This window comes from Trachypithecus francoisi, unplaced genomic scaffold (assembly GCF_009764315.1).
Source record: "Trachypithecus francoisi isolate TF-2019V2 unplaced genomic scaffold, Tfra_2.0 Lachesis_group3, whole genome shotgun sequence".
NCBI classification, from domain to species: Eukaryota; Metazoa; Chordata; class Mammalia; order Primates; family Cercopithecidae; genus Trachypithecus; species Trachypithecus francoisi.
This window is the reverse complement of record NW_022681468.1, coordinates 54,609,203-54,633,095: the sequence shown is the minus strand read 5'-3', so window position 1 is coordinate 54,633,095 and position 23,893 is coordinate 54,609,203. Positions and strand designations below refer to the sequence as shown.

The 23,893-nt window shown below is 40.8% G+C and overlaps 1 protein-coding gene across 10 annotated transcripts in view; it reads right to left on the bottom strand.

The window, feature by feature from the left end:
- The window catches only part of NIN (ninein), a 110,859-nt gene that overhangs the window by 5,622 nt on the left and 81,344 nt on the right, over window positions 1-23,893 (bottom strand). For 5 of the 10 annotated variants that reach the window (XM_033188073.1, XM_033188078.1, XM_033188069.1 and 2 more), the window contains 9 exons: window positions 23,579-23,692; window positions 19,768-19,890; window positions 18,947-19,060; window positions 16,784-16,930; window positions 14,200-14,379; window positions 12,691-12,837; window positions 10,078-10,179; window positions 4,096-4,296; window positions 543-656 (listed from right to left, as the gene is read on the bottom strand). In XM_033188073.1, coding sequence (XP_033043964.1) covers window positions 543-656; window positions 4,096-4,296; window positions 10,078-10,179; window positions 12,691-12,837; window positions 14,200-14,379; window positions 16,784-16,930; window positions 18,947-19,060; window positions 19,768-19,890; window positions 23,579-23,692 — 1,242 coding nt within the window. Of the gene's footprint in view, window positions 1-417; window positions 657-680; window positions 2,308-4,095; window positions 4,297-10,077; window positions 10,180-12,690; window positions 12,838-14,199; window positions 14,380-16,783; window positions 16,931-18,946; window positions 19,061-19,767; window positions 19,891-23,578; window positions 23,693-23,893 lie in introns of those variants that run through there. The other 5 variants (XM_033188077.1, XM_033188074.1, XM_033188075.1 and 2 more) reach the window with 5 other exon arrangements.

The following is a 23,893-nucleotide window of genomic DNA, read 5'->3' as shown; positions in this document are numbered from 1 at the left end:
ACTGTAATTCAAACTACATCTTTTTGGAGTCGCTGTAGCAATAAGATACTTTTTGAGGTTTTCATAAGCTGTTGGGAACAGGAAAGCTAAAGCTCCATTTATTACCCCCCAATTTTTTTTTTTTTTTTTTTACCAATATCATTTTTCAATTTAAACAGGAGTATTTCCTGTCTCGGGCAGAGAAAAATCTATTGATTCACATGGACCTAAAGCATGTGAATGGATATGCTTTGGGTCCATGTGAATCAATATATATTTTTTGATCTTTAAAATCTTAGGTCCATGTGAATCATGTTAGCAAAGATTTACACTTTTAAATTGTGGACAAATATGCCTTAAAGAGAGCTTTGGAAAAAATACACAGTTCATATTTTTGGGGCGGTATGAGGGACAGGAAATCCTAAGTTCTTATAGACATTTATAATAGAATTTGCCTTTATTAGACAACATAAGTTAATGAGTTAATGGCAATAAAGGGATGTAAAACTGGCGTTAAAGCTGGAATGTGAGGTGGGTGAACAGAGATGACCAGGGAGGCTCACTTGTTCTTTCAGCTGATTCACTTTCTCTTGAAGAAGCCTTTTCACTAGTTTCAGTTTCTGTTCAACTTCTATCATTCGTTCTTCCATGACAGTTACCAGTTGTTCCTGGTTTCCCTGAAGGGAAGAAAAGTATATTATTCGAAAATCATGTCACACTGAAAAGAAAACACTGGTTTATTTTCCCCACAAGATGCCTAAAGAAAGGACAGCAAATGTTTTGCCTTTGTAACAGGCAGGATGGATTTCTCATGAAATGAGAGTTTTGAGCCCTGCATGGATTGCACAGGTCAGAAAAGTAACCCTATCAGAGAAAGAATCAGATTTAAAAAACAAAAGAATCTTACCTGTGTTACCATCATCCCCCTGATATAAAGCAAAATTCTTAAAACCCAAAATTTAATACCTGTGTGTACTTCTAGTAAAATGGAAATCCAAAGTAACTTAAAAGACAGTTATCAACTTCCCATCTGTGATTTGGGACTTTGCAATGTTGTGGGCCTCTCAACACCAAAACAAGCACGGAATAGATTCAGGGTTTCCCAACATTTCCAACAGCTTGCAATATGCATGTCTGTTTTTCCTTTGACGTGGCTGATAACTGTGAGGGTGGTTTCTTTCTTCATAATAATCAGCCTCTTCCTGCCAATTTTTCTAGTCATCTGTTTCCCACTTGTAAACGTGAAGCACACACCTGGATTGGAGGATGAGTTTACTACCAGAGCAGATTGAAAATTAAAAATCTCCTCACACAACAGTGATGGGTTAAGGAGTAAGTGGGTTTTGGAGAGGAGAGAGACCTAGAATGCAACCCCCATCCCTCTGCAGTCCACCCAAATGTCCCCATAAGGAATTTCAGATTTCATAAAGGTGTTAATAGCTGATGGTAGTTAAGAGAGACTTTAAAAGACATGCAGAATGACCAAACATGAGTCAAAGGCCACCATCTGTTTGGATACTAAGTAATAACAATCATAAAAGAAACCCTAAATCATTGTAGTAACTATCCTGAGGATAAAAACTGTAACAGGCAAAGGTCTAATGCAGGAAGTAAGTTACAAAAAATTGGGCCTGGAGGACATCTAGCTTTTAAAAAGGACTACATTTAAAAAAAATAGCTTTTTAAAGTTCAAACATATAAATATAAAATGTCTGATGTCTATGTGCCCAACAACAAAGCAAAACAAAAAAACATAAGAGATAATTCAAAGAAGAGTTGGCAAAAAGAGTAGAAAAACAGGAAAAACAAAGGCAGTCATATACTTAAAATTTATTTTATTGTTTCATCAAAAATTTCCTGTCAAAAAGATTTATACATCTTATACAAAACAGTATAAATAACCCTGATTTTCTTCAAATTCCATATATAAAAGTAGTACCTTTTGTTAAAAATAGTTACAACATATGGAATGAGAAAATATATAGACTACATCCTTTCAAGAATCTTAAATCCACACTCTTTAAAGGGTATAAATAAAATGATTTGTAACAAGTTGATGTTTGTGAATTTGATTCACAAGATCTGTCATTTCTACATAAATAAGAGACATAATACTGCAAAGGTTTAACAGTAAAAATAATAAAATAATTCAAAAGAGCACTTAATTCCAACACAGCTTATGTCTCTGTGTGTGGTGTGTGTGCATGGGTGGGTGTGTGCATCTGTCTGCCATGGTAAGAAATGCCAGCGATAGCAGCCCAGTTTTCACAGGTGCCCAATCCTTCTGTAGGAATCTGCATGCACTGCTCGCTGCTCCGGTAGCAAGGCCTAGAGAAAGAAGGCAAGTGGTACACTTCACCCTCATGTCAGAATGAGTTTTTAGGGGGAGTCTAAATTCACACATTTATAATGCAAACAATTGTTAAAAGCATACACATTAACAATACATAGGCAAGCAAAGCAACACAGAATGCAGAAGAGATCACATCACTCCACACACAGAAACATGCAGATTTAACAATATTCTGTATTCTTAAAATTAGTGTCAGCTCAGCAGTGGGAAGTGAGCCTGCAGTAGCATTCTGGTGAGAGTAATAAGCAGTCCACCCTGTCATCTGGTTGGAGGATTTTTTTTTTCTTTCAAAAATCTTAGTGTTTGTCTAATCCTGAAGGAATTGAAGGAAAAGGATATTTTTTTTAACATTGGTGGGTGGGTTGGAAACAGCAGGCTTTGAAAATAGTGTGTACGAGAGCAATGAGTAGAATCCTGGTGGATCATTTGGTCAGAAGGTCCACTAAAAACCAAGATCAAAGTTTTGTAGTTCAATTATATACTGGGGAGTTAAAGCATCTAACACTCGACCATCACAATTTAAGAACTTTAATATTGGGAAGTTGAAGAAGTATGTATAAAGCTTCCAAAAACAGATTTTAAAGCTCATAAGACAAAGACCTTCTGAAGTTCATTAGAAATACAGCATAGGTATGGATGTAGAGGGAAAAGTTTATTAGAACTGACAAGTGGTAGGAGTACTTAGTAATTAAGCATGGATGGATACTAGCAGAAGAAACAGAACTGTTCCTATGTAGAGTTCCAGGGCTAATGTGACTTTGCAAAGTCATGCTGAGGGGATTCAAATAAGAGATGGGAAATTCCTTATCAGGCAAGGTATCTGAACACACAAGCACATGCAAACCAGAAAGCATTAACGTTGAATTCCACAAAGAAGGAATTTCTGTTTTATTCCTGATTCTGAATTAACTAAATGGGCAAGCCCCAAGAGTTAAACTTCTGAGAAAGGGATGATGAATGAGGTACTAAAGAGAAATAACTATGAGTACTTGAAAATCTAAGTAATATAAGATTGGATGTGGTGGTGAGCTGGGATCATGCTAACAAACAATGAGAAGACTTTTACTTTCTTAAATAGTTGTATGAACTATGTCAACTAGAAAGATGTCACTGACTACATACTCTATTTGTTGTGAAAAGTCCTCATTTGTGATTTTCATGGGATGCAGCAGGCTGCAGGGCTCTAGCACAGGGAAGCTCAGTATACTTTGTTAGTAGCGCATATCCTAGCCACATTTAAATTTTGTAATATTTTTGGCATGGGATGGGAACATTAGGCCAATTGTACACTATGTTTAAGTGATCCTGATACTTCATTGTCTATTACAAACGGGCAAAGGAGACCCAGAACACTAAATGACTCAGCTTAGAAGCTGAGAACTCTAAAGTAGCACTGCACAGCCCAAAAAACAGCACTGCAGTTCTGTGGATTTGTCATACAGGTAAAATATAACTCTGAAAGAAGATTTAGGGTTGTGATTTTGTTTTGTTTTTTAAATTTAAGAGATGGAGTCTTGCTATGATGCCCAGGCTGGAGGACAGTGGCCATTCACAGGCATGATTGTAGCTCACTGCAGCCTTAAACCTCTGGCCTCAAGCGATCCTCCCGTCTCAGCCTCCCAAGTAGCTGGGACTACAGATGTGTGCCATCAGATTTAGGTTCTTTCTCTCCACCTTTGAACTGGTATAACTTTCAAATAAACAGGTAAAATTAATAGGTGACTAACAGGTGATCTACTACTAGAGAAGAGAGAGCTTCACACCTGTGGTGTGTTGGTTTCGGAGGTCCTGTTTTCAAGTTCCTCCTGCAGGTGCTGGTTTATCCTTTCTGCCTGCAGCAGCTGGTGTTGAAGCTGCAGAAACTGCTCCCTGGGTACCATCGGACAGGCTTGCTGCTGGAGCAGCTGCAAATCCCAAGCATGAGGGGACGGGCTAGGCGTCGCAGTGAACCTCAGGTGCTGCATCTGAAGGACAAGGGCAAAGTCCTGGTCAGTTGAGTCCCTTCAATCCCAGAACTGCCCTTGATGGTGTCAGGCAGTGAGGAATGAAGACTATGAATTCATTAATAACCCCAGATCCACTGAAACTTGGAAACAGGACAGCATATGGGCCTGAGGAAATGAGAAAAGCTATTTCACTTAGCAGAGAATATGCTTAATAAGTAGCCTTTCTTAAAAGTTTTAGGCTTTAAAAAAAAAACCCTTCCCAACTCTGGAGTGATATTAAGGGCATGATGTACATAATGCATCTGAATTCTATTTCATTTTTTCTTACACTGGAAAAACTGCCTCCCCCCTTTTAAAAACTGGGGTTGGAGAAAGTGGTTATGCTTTAGGGTTTTACCACTTTACTTACCATTCATAAAGATTCTTAAATGTTCAATGACTACATTTTTTTCCAACCCCAAGTTAGTAATTTTTTTGAAGAACCTCATCTTGCATCTAAAATTATTTTAACCTACCTTTAGTTTATCAGTATGTAGTTATACCCTTAGATTAAAGAGCACAAGACAGACAATTCTGGGGCATAAAGCAATAATACCCTAGAACATCTGGGAACTGGAGAACATGGAATGGAAGAATTCAAGACAATGAGGAAATGTGTACCAACATGCCAGTCAAAGTGGGGGAGAGGAAAGGGAGGAGGATGCACGGCATTTTGGCCAGTGAGGCAGGCCACCTCACATCTATAAATATGCAGAGCATGCAACAAACATGACCAAGTACTAAATTCAAGAAGCGGCACCTCCAGGCTTGTGTGAGAAAGGTGGAAAAGAACCTCTAAGACTCGGCTATAACTAAATGTTACCATGAAATGTCAGAGCCACTATCCATTTCCTTATATCTAAATTTCTAGGTGGGGACAGGCGCATTGCCCACTTTGAGATACTTCTAGTTGTAGATTCAGAAAACCACTTTATTTTTATGATTAAAATTATGGAGAATTATCCCATAATTTTATATCAGTGGGATAATTTTCTTCATACATAATAATGCTTTAAATACTAAGGAAAAGTTTGATGTAAACAGACATACCATTAAAACAAAATGAATACTGGCTCTTAGCTTAAGTACTTATTAACTGTTATAATCAATAGAAATGATAACATGAGCAAGGGGTTTAATGAGATGGCTCCATGCTATGAAAGTTCATTGTAAGAGAATGTTCTACCTTCACACACTATCTCAGGCAGAGAACTGCACCCTTCTCTGCTACTTCCAACCACTGAGTTCTAGGTACAGGTTAGCCATAGACAAAACAAAAAGAAGAGAAAATTACAGGAGTTATAAAAAGAGAAAAGTATGAGTTATAAAAAGAGAAAGAACAGTACTAATTAGGTCTATTATATACATGAATAAGAGCATATGAAAGACCAACATTTACATTTTTCTGTATATAAATTTTACAGACATTAAAATGTCCTACAATTCTAATTCTGCAAGTGCATCTTCACTTACTGTATCCTATTTGTGCCCCTCCCAATATAATGATGTAGAAGATTCCAGGTCCAGGCCAGGTGCAGTGGTTCACACCTGTAATCCTAACACTTTGGGAGGCCGAGGTGGGTGGATCACTTGAGGTCAGGAGTTCAAGACCAGCCTGGCCAACATGGTGAAACCCCGTCTCTACTAAAAGTACAAAAATTAGCCAGGCGTGGTGGCACGTTGCCTTTGGTCCCTGCTACTCGGGAGGCTGAGACAGGAGAATTGCTTGAACCTGGGAGGCGGAGATTGCAGTGAGCCAAGATCACACCAATGTACTTCAGCCTGGGTGACAGTGAGACTCCGTCTCAAAAAAAAAAAAAAAAAAAAAAAAAATGCCGGGTGTGGTGGCTCACACCTGTAATCCCAGCTCTTTGCGGGGCCAAGGTGGGCGGATCATGAGGTCAGGAGATGGAGACCATCCTGGCAACTTGGTAAAACCCTGTCTCTACTAAAAATACAACCGGGAATGGTGGTGGGTGCCTGTAATCCCAGCTACTTGGGAGGCTGAGGCAGGAAAATTGCTTGAATCTGGGAAGCGTAGGTTGCAATGAGCTGAAATCGTGCCACTGCATTCCCACCTGGTGACAGAGCCAGATTCTGTTTAAAAATAAATAAAAAAGATTATTCCAGGTCCAGTATGGAACGGATCTGACGTTAAATCTCTTGCCACTTGGAGATGCAGAAAGAAGTATAAACTATATAAACCATTTTTGTTAAGTGTCTGAAATGTTGGCTATCAGAGGTACACAACAGACTCGAGAACTGCTGATACAGTCTGTAACCCTTCTGCTGAATGTTCAAAACGAATTTATTGAACCGCTCACATTGAAAAAGTCCTGAAGTAGGAGTCAAATTCTAGCCCTAATTTTCCCTTTTCCTAGTCTAGTGATCTGTGATCTTTAATTACAGTGGGGGGATGTGTTATATTAGAACCGTGACTGTTAAACTAGTACATAGAGATGAGGAGAGACTACTTCCCCCAAGGGAGTGCACATGTCAGATCAGAACCTGGAAGACAGCTTTGCTCAAATCCCGATTCCAGAGATTCTGATGTAGAAACCTGTCCCTGCCCAGCCCACCACCATTGCTCCAATCAGGTAAGAATCCCTGCCAGAGTGAGAAGGAGTGTACCTACCCCTCAGGTGAGCTGGGACACACTGTACATCCCCCAAATTAACCTGCTCTATAGATAGCACACTATAAATAAAAATCCAATTTGTAGGGCTGGAGAGGGGGAATGGTTACTGCTTAATAGCTACAGCTTCTGTTTGGTGTGATGAACAGGTTTTGGAAGTAGTGGTGATGGTTGTAGGATGTTGTGAATTTAATGAATGCCACTGAATTGTACATTTTTAAATGGTTAAAATGGCAAATTCTGTGTTAGTTATATGTTTATCACAGGTTAAAAATTACTATACTAAAAACTATTGAATTGTACACCTGAAATATGTGAACTATATAGTATGTGAATTATACCTAAATAACACTGTTTTTGTTTGTTTGTTTTGAGATGGAGTCTTGCTCTGTCACCCAGGCTGGAATGCAGTGGTGCAATCTCGGCTCACTGCAACCTCCACCTCCTGGGTTCAAGCAGTTCCCTGCCTCAGCCTCCTGAGTAGCTGGGACTACAGGTGCACGCCACTGCGCCCGGCCAATAACACTGTTTTTAAACACTCCAATCTGGAGTAATATAGGAGGGATCAGGGAACTCCCAACACTTTGGGAGGCTGAGGCGGGAGGATTGCTTGAGCCCAAGAATTCAAGGCTGCTGTGAGCTGTGATCACACCACTGTACTCTAGCCTGGGTGACAGAATCTCAAAAAAATATCCCATTTGTATAAATCTATAGCGTTTTTTGTTTTTTTTTTTTTGAGATGGAGTCTTGCTCTGTCGGCCAGGCTGGAGTGCGGTGGCATGATCTTGGCTCAATGCAACCTCCGCCTCCCAGGTTCAAGAGATTCTCCTGCCTCAGCCTCCTGAGTAGCTGGGATTACAGGTGCGTGCCCCCACACCCAGCTAATTTTTGTATTTTTAGTAGAGATGGGGTTTCACCATGTTAGCCAGGTTGGTCTCGAACTCCTGACCTTGTGATCCGCCTGCCTCAGCCTCCTAAAGTGCTGGGATTACAGGCATGAACCTCCGCACCCAGCCAATAATTCGGTTCCATTTCCTAATGAAAGCTTCATTTGAATAAACAGGTATGAGATGTTCTTTTCAGTGTTCAAATAGAAAAATTCATGCTTTTTCCTTAGCTATTTGGCTCCAGTGTCAAGAACACTTAATTTTCCTCCTCTGTTAGCAAATATTTACTACTAGGTCAGAAAAAAACATGGGGAAATTGCTTATGATGGCTAATACTGTCAACGGGTGCCTGGTAAGACAGGGGAACAGGCGGGAGAAGAACTGGCCTCTTGGCAGAGCCTCTGGAAAGGCTCTCCGGTGACTAAGTACACACTGCTACTTTTCAGTTTGATACTAGACAATATGGGCTTAGTTTTAGACATCTTATTCCTCAGAGTATATAATTGTATTTCATGAGACAAGCACGTCTATATCTAAGTACAGCCCACAGCTCAGTTTTGAATGCATTCATTTTATTGCTGTTAAAAAAAAATGGTTTAGATTTCACTAAAGTTTCATGAATTTCCCCTTTAGCTGACAGATCAGAGAACACAAAATTGACAAACTTCACTGGTGACTTAAATGTTAGTGCTATATGTATGCCCATATTTCACATTAAAAATCAGTGCTTGGTGCTTGGTTTTTAAAAGCTGCCTTTGCATGTGGTCAGCTTCATAAAAGAAAAAAATGGCTCCACTTCTTCTTTTTCCTCTTTTTTTTTTTTTTTTTTTTTTTGAGATGGAGTCCGGCTTTGTTGCCCAGGCTGGAGTGCAGTGGCGTGATCTCAGCTCACTGCAACTTCTGCCTCCCGGGTTCAAGCAGTTCTTCTGCCTCAGCCTCCTGAGTAGCTAGGATCACAGGCGCCCACCACCATGCCCAGCTAATTTTTTTGTATTTTTAGTGGAGATGGGGTTTCACCATGTTGGCCAGGCTGGTCTCGAACTCCTGACCTCAGGTGATCCACCTGCCTCGGCCTCCCAAAGTGCTGGGATTATATGCGTGAGCCTCTGTGCCTGGCCCCATTTCTTTTTATAATTCTGGATTTAAAAATAAGTGTATACATAGTACTTTTTAAGAGCACAAAAAATTTCTACATGTTCTTCTCTGCCTTACATAAGTCTTATAGTTCACTAAATGTTAGATTGACTAATTACATCTACCCAACGTATATCAATGAAATCCTTAAGAAGGATTTATACATAAGTTTGTTTTCTGAATACTTAGTTTAATTATAGGATATAACAATCTAGAAGACTGGAACCCAAAGTCCAAGCTGACAAGTTAGTTTTACAAATCCAGTTTTTTTTCTTTCTTTTTGAGACAGGGTCTCTCTCTGTTGCTCAGGCTGGAGTGCAGTGGCGTGATCTCGGCTCACTGCTACCTCCAACTCCTGTGCTCAAGCAATCCCCGTGCCTCAGCCTCTCAAGTAGCTGGGACTAGAGGTATATACCACCATACCTGGCTAATTTTTGTGTTTTTTTTTTTTTTTGTAGAGACAGGGTTTCGCCATGTTGCCTAGGCTGGTCTTGAACTTCTGGACTTAAGCCATTTGACTGCCTCAGCCTCCCAAAGTGCTGAGATTACAGGTGTGAGCTACCATGCCTGGCCACAAATACATTTTCATAGTTATTAGATGTACCTCTCACAAAGCAGTGCTGAGTTCTAAATGTAGTAATGAAGAATAGCAGCACTTGAAATGAAAACTTCCAAATGTTAATGCTCTCAAATTTCCCGCATGGATTTCCCAACTGAAGACGGTGCTAGAGATCAATCATGTCTATAAAATGCTGCAATATAGGAGGGATCAGGGGAACTGGCATAAACACGGTGATGGCAAGAGTGCTCAGGGCCCCTTGGCTAATCAGAGAGTCCCTGCAACCTGGATTTGCAGAGGTACAGGTCTTTGCATTTTAGGTCATCATTATTACTTCCTCTGAAAAGCAGTATGGCTTCCTATGACAGTATAATTAAGCAAAGTTGTCTATAAAACTTGGTAAGACAGACCAAAGAATTCAACTTGGCGGTGTACTTAGATTTTCACAACGGGAATTCAATGCCATGTCTAGTCTCTCCCAACAAATGGCTCATTCATGGATTAAAATATTCTTCATAGCTAAGGCCATCTGCTGAGAAACTTACCTCCATGAGCTGCTCATCCAGTTTTACTTGTTTCTTTTTCAGGCCTTCATTTTCCAAATGAATTGTTTCCAATTCTTGTTCAAGGGAATTCATCTGACTGACCTGTTTAAAAAAACAAAATATTCCCTTTAAACAAAAACAAAAACACTTGAGTTGCTCTAGTTCATTTTGACAAATCTGTGGTTGTCAGAAATCTCAACTCTTGGAAGAAAGCCAAGTTAATTCAGTGACAGAAAACAAATAATACAATTCAGTGTATTGCTTACATTTAAGTGATCTAGTTTTAATCACCTGTCATCATACAGAATAGATTCCTTAAGGCAGCTGGCTTTTAAACTTGGATGCCACCCACTGTAAGAAATACATTTTATCTTACAACACAGCACACACACCCACACATATGTACAGTACATAGGTACATATCACTGAAATATCCTTACCATGGACCATGTACTCTGATATTTTGTATATTTTATTAATAAAAAATGCTGGTTTCCATTAAGTTGATTTCATAATCCTCTACTATGGATCTGCAGTGGGAAAAATACTGTCTTAAGGCAAAGTTAAAGGCTTAAAATTGAGAGTACATAAAACCTGATTTATATAACTTTTCAATTTTAAAGATTTCATGAGTGCTTTTTATTTTTATTTTTTTTGAGATGGAGTTCACTCTGTTACCCAGGCTGGAGTGCAGTGGCATAATCTCAGCTCATTGCAACCTCTGCTTCCTGGGTTCAAGCGATTCTCCTGCCTCAGCCTCCCGAGTAGCTGGGACTGCAGGTGTGCACGACTGTGCGCAGCTAATTTTTTGTATTTTTTTTTTTAGAGATGAGGTTTCACCATGTTGGTGAGGCTGGTCTCGAACTCCTGACCTCATGATCTGCCCACCTTGGCCTCCCAAAGTGCTGGGATAATAGGCATAAGCCACCGCATCCAGGCTCACTTTTATAACTCTTACTACAGGAAGAACCTAGTGAGCTATGGGACACTGAGAATATTGCTCAGTAAAAAACATACAACACTATCTTAGAAAGCTGATTTTGCTTCTATCAAAAAGAACTGAAGAGAACAGCAAGAATTGTGAAGCAGAAGTGTAGTCTTCCAGGTCCGTTTTAAAATTCAATATAAATGAAAAGCCTAGCACAGACTTTTTTCCCCCTAATGAGCAGCTAAATGAAACCCATTTTCTTTCTGCAAAGTTTACTTGAATTGAATGTACCTGAAATTAAATGACATTTCGGCTTCAGAGCATAACCAGGCCTTCTTACTGCAAATGGTCATAACTTTCACAAAAAACAAAAATTTTATGAATATTTTATAATGAAATATTTTTCTCAGATTTCTAAACAAACCATTTTTTTAATAAAGAGGTAATAGTGAAAACTGAGTTTCAGTTTAGAAAAAGAAGACAACTCTGAGAAGTCTGGTCTGAACTCTAACTTCATGGGACAAATTACAGAAAGCAAACTGAGTGGCACTACAGAGCTGTGACCATGGGGTAGCCAGCCTCCCAGAGGCCATAAAGAGCCCCACCTCCGGGTATTCACACCCTTATACAGTCTCCTCCCACACTATACTAGGGTTAGTCTGTGTGACAAATACAATGCAGCAGAAATGTTGGTATGTCACTTGCAGGCTTAGATCATACAAGGGACCACAGCTTCTGTCTTGGTCTTTTGGTCTCAGTGTCTGTTTCATCACTTCTTCTAGGGGAAGCCGGATGTTATACCCTAAGAAAAGGCCCAGGTAGTGAAGAGCTGAGGTCTCAGGCAAGCAGCCAGCAAGGAACAGGAGCCTCTTGCTGACAGTTGCATGCATGAGCTTGGAAAGCAGATCCTCTAGCCCCCGTGAAGCCTTCAGGCAACTGCAGGCCTGGCCAACATCTAGACTGCATCCTCATGAGAGCCTTGAGTTGGACCACCCAGCTAAGCTGCTTCTGAATTCTTAACTTGTAGATAAAGACAACAAATGTTGTTTTAATTTGTTACATAACAATAAAACGTACAGCCCTTATTAAGATGTTTCTAATATTCGGGTGATAAATATTTTGCCAACTTATAAAGCTTCTAATACTAATAAAGATGATTAACTGCCTTCTTTAAGAAAGGTTAAATTATTTCTTTTTTTTTTTTGAGACAGAGTCTCACTCTGTCACCCAGGCTGGAGTGCACTGGTGCAATCTTGGCTCACTACAACCTCTGCCTTCCCGGTTCTAGCAATTCTCCTGCCTCAGCCTCCCGAGTAGCTATGACTATAGGCACGTGCCACCACGCCTGGCTAATTTTTGTATTTTTTAGTAGAGATGGGGCTTTACCATGTTGGCCAGGCTGGTCTCAAACTTCTGACCTCGTGATCCGCCCACATCGGCCTCCCAAAGTGCTGGGATTACAGGTGTGAGCCACCGCACCCAGCCAAATTGTTTTTTTTTTCCAACCATTATTCAATCAAAAAGAACCATGATGCTATTTTGACAAGAGAACATCAGCATAAAGAGATATATGCCAAAATATGCCATCGTAATCATTTCCTTAGAAGTACACCTGAGAAGAAACACACTTAGGAACATATTATAGTGAGAACACAGATGCACGCCATATATTCTCAAAAACTCACCTTCCTGTTAGTAGGACATCGTTCTTTCTGAAACTGATCACACTCTCTCTTTAAGCTCAATTTTTCTTGCTCTGTGGGTTTCATGGTTCCTGATGGGTTTAGATGTTTTTGGTGCTTGGGAAGAAGATTGGATTCCAGTTGACGGACCTATCAAGAACAAATGTAAGAGGAAGAAATGCTAATACAATCACCCAGCCAGCAAAAACAACAAACATAGGGCAAGTTTTAATTCAGTACTTGGGTCCTGTTATAACTTTCTTTTTCAGTCAAGCCTGTAAATACTTGAAGCTAGCTTTTCTGGATTTCAAAAGACCCTTTCTAGGTAAGTCTGCTTAGGTCTACAAACCCAACACTGTAGGAACAAGACAGGGAAGAGGAGACTTCTGGGTCTACTAACTCTCCAGGAGTCACCAGTGTATGTGATGTGGCTGCCAGGAAAGCAGGCACAGCAGTCCCAGGCCCTTTTTTTCTGACATGAACACTACTTTTAGGAGAGAATGGGCTGACAGTCCCATCTGCTCTTATTGGACTGTTCACATCTAAAACAGTTCTATGAGGACATGAACCATGTCTGTCCTGCTTACCACTGCAGCGTCAGTGATAGCAGCTTCTGGCATGGAGTAGACGTTCTAAATAAATATCTGCGACTCTTCAGAGTTCTTCCTCAAAAGAGGTGTTAAGCATAGGTTAAATATCACTGGGAGACCATGCACCAGAGGTAAGGAATTCCAGCACCAAGTTGGTGGTTGGAAAAGACCTTTAAAGATGATTCTAACCTTGAAATGCTGTCTTTTATTTTTATTTATTTTTTATTTTTTATTTATTTATTTTTTTAGGCGGAGTCTCGCTCTGTCGCCCGGACTGGAGTGCAGTGGCCGGATCTCAGCTCACTGCAAGCTCCGCCTCCCAGGTTTACGCCATTCTCCTGCCTCAGCCTCCCGAGTAGCTGGGACTACAGGCGCCCGCCACCTCGCCTGGCTAGTTTTTGTATTTTTAGTAGAGACGGGCTTTCACCGTGTTAGCCAGGATGGTCTCGATCTCCTGACCTCGTGATCTGCCCATCTCGGCCTCCCAAAGTGCTGGGATTACAGGCTTGAGCCACCGCGCCCGGCCTAAATGCTGTCTTTTAAAGGAGGCACCTTTTTCTCTTGTGAGGAGTTATTTAGACCTGCAAGATCTGAGTCTGGTTTTACCATTTTTGTACACTAGTCTTGGTGGCTGGCCAATGTGAAGAATACATGGTTCACATAATTTCCATGAGTCTACATTTTGGATATGAAGATTAAAGTCAAATATATTTTAATATAAAACTACTGTAATATTTTATAAACATCAGGATAAAATTATATGTGAGTAAATGATAAATTACACATTCTTAAAATAAGTCTGCTATATAGCAAGATACTCAAATCCATACTTTAGAACCATTCCAATCATATCCAACATTCATTTTCATATCAAACTAGTCATTTTCAAACATATGCCATGATGTGCAGCTTCTCAAGTTACCTTCTCCCGGGAGTGCGTAAGTTCTGCTTTGGTGTTCTGTACCACGGTCTGGAGCCTCTCATTCTCTTGCCAAAGCAGCTGCTGTTCCTCATTCATCAGATGATCCAACTTGTCCCAGGACAGCCTTTTCTGCTGGTTATGGAGCCCTGATGGATGAGTAGCTATTTCTGGGGCCCAGCTCTTAAGAGAATTGTAGAGTGTAAGCCTTAAAAACAAGCTATTGGGTAATTTCTGTTTTGAGACAGGTGTCATATTTACCCAATGACAATGACGCCTAGTAAGTACCTTTCAATTGTCCCCTCAGTCTTCTCATGAAAGTATGTGTATGTACATATAAATAAGAATAAAACAATATTCTTGAAGTTTGATTTTAAAAAAAAGGTTTGGAGAGTCTCTGTTTAAAATGGTCTTTGACAAAACAGCCATGTCATTTCCAATAGTGAATACGACTGAAGGGCAAGGTCCAGTTCCATAAAGGACTCAAGTGCATTGAGATTGGTGGCTCAAAAGTTGCTTCATTCTGGCCGAGCGTGGTGGCTCACGCCTGTAATCCCAGCACTTTGGGAGGCTGAGGCAGGCAGATCACGAGGTCAGGAGATCGAGACCATCCTGGCTAACAGCATGAAACCCCATCTCTACTAAAAATACAAAAAAATTGGCCGGACATGGTGGCGGGCGCCTATTGTCCCAGCTACTCGGGAGGCTGAGGCAGGAGAATGGCGTGAACCCGGGAGGCAGAGGTTGCAGTGACCTGAGATCGCGCCACTGCACTCCACCCTGGGCAACAGAGTGAGACTCTGTCTCAAAAAAAAAATAAAAAAGTTGTTTCATTCTTATGAAGTTATCTTTGAGCCCAGAAGATATTCATTTGATTCACAGAGGACATAAAGAGAAAGCTGAAATGCACTGCTAACTTGAAAGCTTTCACAAGCTAAACTCTACTTTCATTTTCACATATGCAATCATATCCTTTTTTTAGAATTCAAAGCACATATTGTCCATGTAATTAACATCTGAATTCAGAAATGTGCTTTCAGCTACCAAAGTGATTTTTTGGATCTTAGAAATGATTTAAAAAATAAAAAAGATAACACAAATAGATAAGCCTCTTGCCTTTTAAACCAAACATGAAAAAAAAAAAAGGTACAATCTCATTTTGAGAAAGTCAACCCAGAAGTAATTTCAAAAATGGAAACGTTTTTGAGACAGAGTCTCACTCTGTCACCCAGGCTGGAGTGCAGTGGCACGATCTCAGCTCACTGCAACCTCCACCTCCTGGGCTCAAGCAATTCTTATGCCTCAGCCTTCCCAGCAGCTGGGATTAGGGGGGGCGTGTACTACCACACCTGGCTAATTTTTTTTTTTTGAGACAAAATCTAGCTCTGTCGCTTAGGCTTGAGTACAGTGGCACAATCTCGGCTCACTGCAACCTCTGCCTCCCGGGTTCAAGTGATTCTCTTGCCTTAGCCTCCCAAGTAGCTGGGATTACAGGCACCTGCCACCATGCCCCCCTAACTTTTGTATTTTTAGTCGAGATGGGGTTTCACCGTGTCGGGCAGGCTGGTCTTGAACTCCTGACCTCGTGATCCATCCGCCTAGGCCTCCCAAAGTGCTGGGATTACAAGCATGAGCCACCACACCCGGCCATTTTTGTATTTGTAGCAGAGACAGGATTTTGCCATGTTGGTCAGGCTGGTCTTGAACTCCTGGCCTCAAGTAGTCTGCCTGCCTGGGCCTCCCAAAGTGCTGGAATTACAGGCATGAGCCACCACACCCAGCCCAAAACAACTATCTTATTTTTTTACAAAAATTTCACCAAGAGAATTAGTGTCTACTTTTATTGTGGGACAAAATCTTGACATCTACCCCAAAACTGACATCTATAACATTGTTCTTAATTTATTTGCACTCAGATTAGGCAGCATTGTAACTTACTAAAATGAGACACTTTCTACCACACCACCATAATGTGTCAGCCAGCTAACGCTTTAATCAGTTCTTCCTGGACTTTCTCGTGCCACAGCAACCTATCTGTAGCAATGAATTATCTCCTGAAAGTCAATACTATTGTTTTATGCCTTTTTAGCAGAAGTTGTACTTTTTTGCAAGTCTGTGTATATGTTCCCAGATTAATTTCTTTCCATGTTTTTCTTCACTTGATTTTTTTAAGGTCCACATATACTTTTATCTACCATTTAACAAAATGTTTTAGTTTTGTTATTACAAAACTCAATTCAGTCATGGTCTTCTGACTTGCTCAATACAAAAAAAAGACCTGTTTTATATCATTATGGTTTCATTTATATGAAGTTTAGAAAAAAGAATCCCTAAACTACCATGGCAGAGGGTACAAAAGTGGTTCCCTTGGGGTTACCAACTAGAGGGAACAAAAGAGAGCCTGTTGGGTGCTGGAAATTTTCTGCCTTTTTATCTAAGTGATGGTTATACAAACGCATACATACAGATACATAAAATATGCATATTTATATATACATGCATATACATATAATAACCAAGTTGTAGACTTAAGATGTGTATGCTTTACTGTAAATAACTTATACCTAAAAAAAAAAGAACAAATCACCTTGCCACCAGCATTCTGAAGTTGCTTATGCAAAGACATCAGTTCTTGTTTTAAAGCCTCCTTTTCCTGCTGAGTCACTCGCAGGTCAGATTTCATCCGGGACATTTGTAGGTTTACATTCTGCAGGGTGTCTTCTAAATTCTGAACCTGTATCATGACAATGATCTTTTACCGCTACACAAACTTGTGGTCTCACCTCTAGCATGTTCAGGAATGAATAAGGACAAAAGAACTTTCAGGTCCCTTTGTTTCTCTTTACTAAATCCAGCTTTCTTGTCAGTAGCTCAGGGGAAACCCAGGATAGTATGTATATTTACAGGATGTTAAATTATATTTAGGACAATGATGAACTATGTCTGGAGCAAGGTATTGCTGATAGTCATCTGGTAGATTACTAAATGGTATCTCCAGTGGGTACCAACTGGTATCACAAAAGATGGTTTCACTGATTTTTGTAGAAATCATGTTTTAGCCTGAGATGTTGGACTGTAAAGGGCCCTCTTAGTTGAAAACAAAAATGTGGCCGGGCGCAGTGGCTCAAGCCTGTAATCCCAGCACTTTGGGAGGTCGAGACGGGCGGATCATGAGGTCAGGAGATCGAGATCACCATCCTGGCTAACACGGTGAAACCCCGTCTCTACTAAAAAATAAAAAAAAAAGTAGCCCGGCAAGGTGGTGGGCGCCTGTAGTCCCAGCTACTTGGGAGGCTGAGGCAGGAGAATGGCGTAAACCCGGGAGGCGGAGCTTGCAGTGAGCTGAGATCCGGCCACTGCACTCCAGCCTGGGCTACAGAGTGAGACTCCGTCTCAAAAAAAAAAAAAAAAAAAAGAAAAATGTATACTTGTAGACTCCTATTCTAGGCTAGGCATGGTGGCTCACACCTGGAATGCCAGCACTTTGGGAGGCCAAGGCAGGGGGATCGCTTAGAGCCCAGGAGTTTGAAACTAGTCTAGGCAAGATGGCAAGATCCCCATCTCTACAAAAAATAAAAAGCCGAGTGTGGTGCCGTGCGCCTGTAGTCCCAGCTACCTGGAAGGCTGAGGTGGAAGAATCCTTTGAGCCCAGGAGTTTGAGGTGGCAGTGAGCGGTGATCCAGCCTGGGATACAAAGGGAGACCTCATCTCTTTTTTTTTTTTTTTTTTTTGGAGACAGAGTCTTGCTCTGTTGCCCAGGCTGGATGGAGTGCAGTGGTGTGATCTTGGCTCACTGCAACCTCCACCTCCCGGGAGCCATTCTCCTGCCTCAGCCTCCCAAGTAGCTGGGACTACAGGCGCCCACCACCACGCCTGGCTAATTCTTTGTATTTTCAGTAGAGACGGGGTTTCACTGTGTTAGCCAGGATAGTCTCGATCTCCTGACCTCATGATCCACCTGCCTCAGCCTCCCAAAGTGCTGGGATGACAGGCATGAGCCACTGCGCCTGGCTGAGACATCACCTCTTAAAGAAGAATCCTATTTTACACTAATATTGCACATACATTCCAATTTAAAAAATTTAAATTCATAAAAGGAATGTTGATACAGATTTTTAAAATAGGGTATACACTGCCTTAGAAGTCCTATTTATAAATTAGGAACAAGCAGTCACTTTTACGCACTATTCTGAAGCCTTCATAATTAATAAACTTTGAGGGAAATATTATTTAAATTATTGTGCCACAATATATCTGAAATATTATTTAAATCATTTTGTCACACTACATTTATTTATTTATTTTTTAAGATGGAGTCTCTCTCTGTCGTCCAGGCCAAAGTGTACTAGCGTGATCTCAGCTCACTGCAGCCTCCGCCTCCTAGGTTCAAACAATTCTCCTGCCTCAGCCTTCAGAGTAGCTGGGACTACAGGCACGTGACACCACAGCTGGCTTTTTTTTTTTTTAATTTTTAGTAGAGATGAGGTTGCACCATGTTGGTCAGGCTAGTCTCAAACTCCTGACCTCAAGTGATCTCCCTGCCTCGGCCTCCCAAAATGCTGGGATAACAGGCGTGAGCCACCACACCCAGCCTTGCCACGCTATAAACACACATCAAACATTGGTCAAATTGAATCATTTGGAACCCTCTTACGCTACTTCTACCTGGAACATTCTTTTTCCTGGGATTTTTGTTGGAAGATCTAGGAGAATACTAACTGTAAAGATGAAACAAGAATTGTCCACATACCTTTTCCTGAGAAGCCACCAGCTGTGACTTTAAGCTCGCACTCTCATGTTCCCAGGATTTCTGTTCCTGCTTCATCGTCTCAATTCTGTGCTCTAAAAGACTTGATTTTGCCAACTGTTTCAGGAAGGGAAAAAGAGGTAAGAGGGCATTTTTGCAAACATAGCTAGCCTTAATTTATATGCCTGCACTTACATTGTCAAGAATAAGTACCATCTATTTATGTGGGGGAGCAGGACAAGGTCAAAGGAAATGGTCTTCCTAGCTCCAAATCAAGACAAACCAAAGACTGTTTTATACGCCTAATTTTGAGGAGTTGCTTCTTTTTGGAAATTTCCTATTTTTCTTTTCTACTGCTTCATGTTTTGAGGGTGGAAGATGGTAAGCTGGAAGGCCGTTAAAAATCTCAAGAGCACACCACAGGAAGAAAACACAGAATATCTATTAAGGTAAGTAGGGGAAAAAGGTGGTGTTTTTGGATTTGCTAAAGAAGATAAAATAGAAAAAAAGTGTTTGTCTATAAAACTGACCTCAGATTATTAAACACATATTTATATTATAACAAAATAGTATAAAGCAGTACTGTGATATGATGAGACAAATTTTATATTATCGAGTTTATATAATTAGTAAACAACTAATTTAGACTCCATCAGTCTTGGCTGCAGGAAGTCTAGGGTCATAGAATGCCAAAGAAATGTTGCTCCAGGACACTCGGGAACAACAGATTACCACAGAAGGCCCGTGTGCCACTGTTCACAGAGAAAGGTTCACTATAGTGTGTATTGTATGCGATGATGGCAAAGTCTTATTATTTTTACTACCTTATCAACACAGCTATTTAATTCCTCACTCAGAGCTTCCTTTTCTTTCAGCAGTTTTTCATTGTAGCTTAGAACACTAGAGACTTTTTGCTGGAAGTCAGAGAGATCGGGACATCTGTGCAGCTGTAAGAGATAAACAAATGAGCCATCTCATCATATCTCATAGCTGTAAGTACAAAGGGGTATTTCTAAATAAGGCATTTTCACAGCTGCTGCTATTTGCCTATCTGTAGATATTTCAGAGGACATAAACTCTAGCAGAGACTATAATAAACTTCAAGGATTCCCTTCTGGCTTCTCTCTGCTCCCCAGTTGACTGTTGAAATGTCTGCTTAGGTAGATTCAACCAGACAGACGTTGTTAAATAATGATCCTAGCTCTCCATTTTACCTTCAGGGTAAAATAACATACTGCCATTCTGTCATCAATTTAACACATGTGGCATATTACATTTTCCTCATGCTTTTAACTAGAAAAATGTTTTTCAAAAAATCAATCAAGACTATAGATTGGGCTGTGGGGGTGGCTCGCACCTGTAATCCCAGCACTTTAGGAAGCCAAGGTGGGGAGGATCACTTGACGTCAAGAGTTTGAGGTCAGCCTGGTGAACATGGTGAAACCCCGTCTTTATTAAAAATACAAAAATTAGCCAGACATTGTGGTGCACGCCTGTAATCTCAGCCACTTGGGAGGCTGAGGCAGGAGAATCGCTTGAACCTGGGAGGTGGAGGCTGCAGTGAGCCGAGATGACTGCACTCCATGCTGCGTGACAGAGACTCTGTCTCCAAAACAAAAGCACCCTAGAATTGGCATGAACCACATACAAGGTATGCGGCAAAACCCAAAGACAAGTTTAAAGATAAAACTGTGTTTTCAGCTTGTTCCCTGTACTCTTCCTTTCAGAAGATGCCTACGCTGACTGGCCAGTAAAATGTTGTTGGTGTGAACACACTGGCTTTTCCTCTCTACTTGATGAAATCAAGACAAACCAAATACTGTTTTTATTCCTTTTCCACATCAGTGCTGGTACTAATCTCATTTTGGGCTGGATAATTCTTCGTCAGGAGCTGGGGGTCAGGGGACATTCTGGACATTGTAGGCTGTTTCACAGCATCTCTGGCTTTATTCACAAGATGCCAGTAACCCCCCAGCTTCCAGTTGTGAAAATAAAAAATGTGCCCAGACACTGATAAATGTTCTGGGGTGGGAGAGCAATCCTCATCCCCTCACCCTGTTGAGAACCCACGCTTTAAAGAGGCTGTTTCTTATACTTAACCCTTTCCCATAGTTCATAGGTTTTTAACTTTCCTCTATTTCACCTGGCTCTTCAATTCTTTGTTATTATGATTTTACGACCATCTTTCTACTTCCTGAACCTGAAATTCTTTCACATTTAGCTGTAGGAATAGACCTTCAGGGATGAATCTTGTTTCAACTGGCGACAAATCCAGCATACCTTACAAATCTGAACAAGTCAGAAGGATACAGGAAAATGTATTTTGAAATGCCTGGGCACTGGTTTAATAAAGGCCTTCTACTTTATCCACTGCCTTGCCTCCCCACCCTCCAGACACCCATAAAGCTTGATACCACTTTGGATGTCTGTAAACTGGCATGTGACTTCTGCTAATGCTATCTGTGTTTCCTTTCAGTGCAACAAATAACACACATAGATGTGCTTCGTGAACTATGAATCACAGTAGCATACACAGTGACACATGCCTTCTAGGTCCACGTTGTATAACAGCAATGATAGGCTGATACTACCCTATTCTTGGGATCCAAAAGGATCCAGGTGCCTGATAAAACAGCTTTCTACCAAAAGCAGACCAGGCTATTTCTTCATCTCACTATTTATACCAATGCCTCTGTTTAAAAGTTAAAATAAATAAATAAATAAATGAAAAGGTGCTGAATGACGTCCTCATCATGTTATTTTTCTCCTAGCTCTGCTCCTTTCCTTCTGTTCTGCAGCTTAGCAAAGCCACAAAGCACACCATTTCCCATACTATGAATTTGAAACCAATCATTATCATCTAAAGGCTGAACAACAGATAGGCTTTCAAAAAGTCAAGGAAAAAAGGATGTTCAAGTTAATTAGGATAAAGTTGGTAATAACAGCCTTGGAATACTTCACCCCACAGAAAGGCCGTATGAGTTTTAACTTCTGTTATGTTTATATGGACAGGCAACTTCTCTAGTCACAGCAGAACATGCATTTTGCATAGCAGTAGTTGACTTGAAAAGGTTCTTATAAAGCATTTATTGAGTATCAGTACTGTACTAGGCATTATGGAAGACACACATACCCTGAGGGTTTTATAGTGCTATTAAGAAAGCCAGACTCATAGGAGTCAATCAGATCAACATAAACATAATACCAGATGGTATAGACTCAATGTTTCCACATTCAGGAGAGGACAACTTTGCGCTTACAGGCTGAAGACACAGATGTAAGAAAGAAAATTTTATATGAGTGCCATCACAATCTGATGCTGAAGTAAACAAAAGGAACAACTAAATTTTCCTACTATAAATCTGTATTGTTCCAATTGAAAGACTCCTGTAAATACTGAAAATTAAAACAGGACAATGTTTAGGACACAATTTTTTTTCCAACAATGCATTTCTCCATAAGAGGATATACTTTTTAAGTTGAGATCTCTTTCATATTTTCATATTTAAAAATAAGCCTTTTTTCTTTTTGAGACAGAGTGTTCTGTCGCCCAGGCTGGAGTGCAGGGGCACAGTAGCGCAATCTCAGCTCACTGGAGGCTTGACTTCCTGACCTCAGGTGATCCTCCCATCTCAGCCTCCTGAGTAGCTGGGACTACAGGTGCACACCACTACGCCCAGCTAATTTTTTGTAGAGATATGGTTTTGTCCTGTTGCCCAGGCTGGTCTCAAATTCCTGGCCTCAAGTGATCTGCCCATCTCGGCCTCCCAAAGTATTGGGATGACAGGCATGAGCCACTGCGCCTGGTCTAAAGTTAAGCTTTTGAAACTTTGAAATAGGCTTCTGAAGGCCAAATTCATAAGTGAGACTGCATGCCGTCATGCTCTAGAACTGATGCCTCAGTTGCTACAGAAAAAGGCAGAAGGACCAGCTTCATCAGTGTCTCACAAATCAGTGTGAACAGAATTAGAAAAGTTATAAGCAAGATAGTCCCCCTCCTTTTAGACAAACATATGTTACTTTATCTAGAACCTGACTGGGTGAAAACAATTTCTTAAACTGAAGTGGTTGGGATTCATTCATGATAATAGAATTTTAGAGTGGGCCAGATGCAGTGGCTCACACCTGTAATCCCAGCACTTTAGGGGCTGACGTGGGCGGAATGCTTGAGCCCAGGAGTTCGAGACCAGTCTGGCCAACATGGCAAAACCCCACCTCTACTAAAAACACATAAATTATCTGGGCATGGTGGTGGGCACCTGTAATCCCAGCTGCTCGGGAGGCTGAGGCACGAGAATTGCTTGAGCCTGGGAGCCAGAGGTTGCAGTGAACTGAGATTGCACCACTGCACTCCAGCCTAGGCAACAGAGGGAAGAAGGAAACTGTCTTTAAAAAAGGGGAATTTTAGAGTGTACAACATATATAAATTAGACACATGGATAATTAGCAATAGCCTTTACAAATCTGATTTTGCACTTTAGGTCCTCAACTTTGCCAAGCAGCAAGTCCTCAGCTACCAAGCTAGTTGATAGGACTCGGTACAAAAGACAACTAGTGGCTAGAAATACCAGCCCACCAGGAGCCCACCAGGTACATATTGTTCTGTGAACCCCCCTAAGCTGCACACAGCCTTACCTGTTTCATTTTCTCCAGTTCATCTTTGAGAAGGAGGTTTTCCTGTTCCACAATATGGGTCTGTATTTTAATTTCAGAGAGTTCTGCCTCTAGAGAAGACACTAAAGTGGAGGACTAAGAGAAAAATAAAGTCAAACAACAGACAGACATATTTAGACTGGGGAAACTTAATGAAACTTAGGTTCATTAAAGGCCATAGGAAGGAAACAATAATATGAACTCAATGACACTGTTTTATGACCATTTTTTATCCTTATACGTAAAAGACTTAAACGGCATGGAAAATTCAACACCACTTCATGCTAAAAACTCTCA